At 36.8% G+C, this 1,458-nt stretch overlaps 1 protein-coding gene across 1 annotated transcript; it reads left to right on the top strand.

The window, feature by feature from the left end:
• Window positions 1–4: 4 nt before the first annotated feature.
• On the top strand, window positions 5–1,451 carry LOC102602832 (photosystem I reaction center subunit XI, chloroplastic; the record flags this gene model as incomplete). Its single annotated transcript, XM_006368037.2, has 3 exons — window positions 5–121; window positions 835–1,060; window positions 1,285–1,451. Coding segments are annotated over 3 exons (510 nt in total), but the record flags the coding sequence as incomplete, so codon positions are not given.
• Between the last annotated feature and the right edge of the window lie 7 nt (window positions 1,452–1,458).

Here is a 1,458-nt window from a genome sequence, read left to right as displayed (position 1 = left end):
TTCGTCTTTAACCAGAGGTCACGGCCTTGTTACTCCCAAAGGCATTTCTGGTGCACCTTTTAAGATTTTCCCTTCAACAAGAAAGTCTTGCTTCACCGTCAAGGCTGTCCAAGCTGATAAAGTAAGATAACTAATCACCACTTTTCTTATTATCATGTTCTTGAATTTGACAACTTTTTTTTGAGATAAATTATAATATTCAGATCAGTTTGTACATGCCTCAACTAACTCAGCCGGGAGTCGAATCAGTAAATTTTATATTTGTGTCAAATAGATTCACTTAATATGTTCAATAATCTATTCAGAACCTAGTAACCAAAATACTAAGTTATTGTTTAGATCCCATAAATTTAAAATCTGTGATGTATCGAGTAATTCTGTCCACTGAGGCTAGGACAAATGGGAAAAGATCACCTATAGTTTGGATTTCTGTATGTTTTCTTTAGATAAGCGGCGGAGCTTAAAATTATTTAAATGCCACACCTAGATTTCAAACTAGCAATGTAAAATCAAGTTTCGAGAGTATGCCTTAATCTAATAGGCGGCATAGAGTTTCTAAGTGAAGGAACTATACATGGAACTAGCTTTTTCTAATCACCTTTTGCCATTACATAAAAAGTTTCTCTTGTGTAGAGAAAATTCAGTAATTTAATTCTTTGGCTATTGACAGGGCAAGGAATCTGAAAGGGGATTTGAAAAAAATACTCAAATGCCATACCTAAAGTTCATCTTATAAGAAAAAAATTTCTAACAAAATGTAAATTTTGGTTTGTTGGATCTGATTATTACTCAATAACTGTCCTTTGCTTTGTGTTGTTTTTCTTGATTCTGCAGCCAACTTTCCAAGTGATTCAGCCCCTTAATGGTGACCCTTTCATTGGAAGTCTTGAAACTCCAGTCACCTCAAGTCCATTGATTGCATGGTACCTCTCCAACTTGCCTGCCTACCGGACCGCGGTGAACCCACTTCTCCGGGGAGTAGAAGTGGGCCTGGCCCATGGATTCTTACTAGTTGGCCCATTCGTAAAGGCTGGCCCATTAAGAAACACAGAGTATGCAGGTAAAGTCAGACTTTAGAATTTTAACTTGATGAGTTTAATCTTTATAACTCACGGTTGATTCACACCATAGATGTCCCTAGTTTTTAAGAGTTGTGCAAATAGACAAAACATTAAACTGTCATCTAAACATCTACAAAATTTCAGACCATGGTCTAAAAGGGTCATTATTTCGAAATGTATGTATCTAAGTTCTGTGACGAAAATATTGTTACTATTATTGCAGGGGGAGCTGGTTCTTTGGCAGCAGCAGGACTTGTTGTGATCCTTAGTATGTGTTTGACAATTTATGGAATTTCATCATTCAAAGAAGGAGATCCATCAACAGCACCAGCATTGACATTGACTGGCAGGAAAAAAGTGCCAGATCAATTGCAAACTGCAGATGGATGGGCTAAAT

The sequence above is a fragment of the Solanum tuberosum genome, unplaced genomic scaffold (assembly GCF_000226075.1).
Source record: "Solanum tuberosum cultivar DM 1-3 516 R44 unplaced genomic scaffold, SolTub_3.0 contig00792, whole genome shotgun sequence".
Classification (NCBI taxonomy): domain Eukaryota; kingdom Viridiplantae; phylum Streptophyta; class Magnoliopsida; order Solanales; family Solanaceae; genus Solanum; species Solanum tuberosum.
This window is presented reverse-complemented; position numbering and strand designations above follow the sequence as displayed.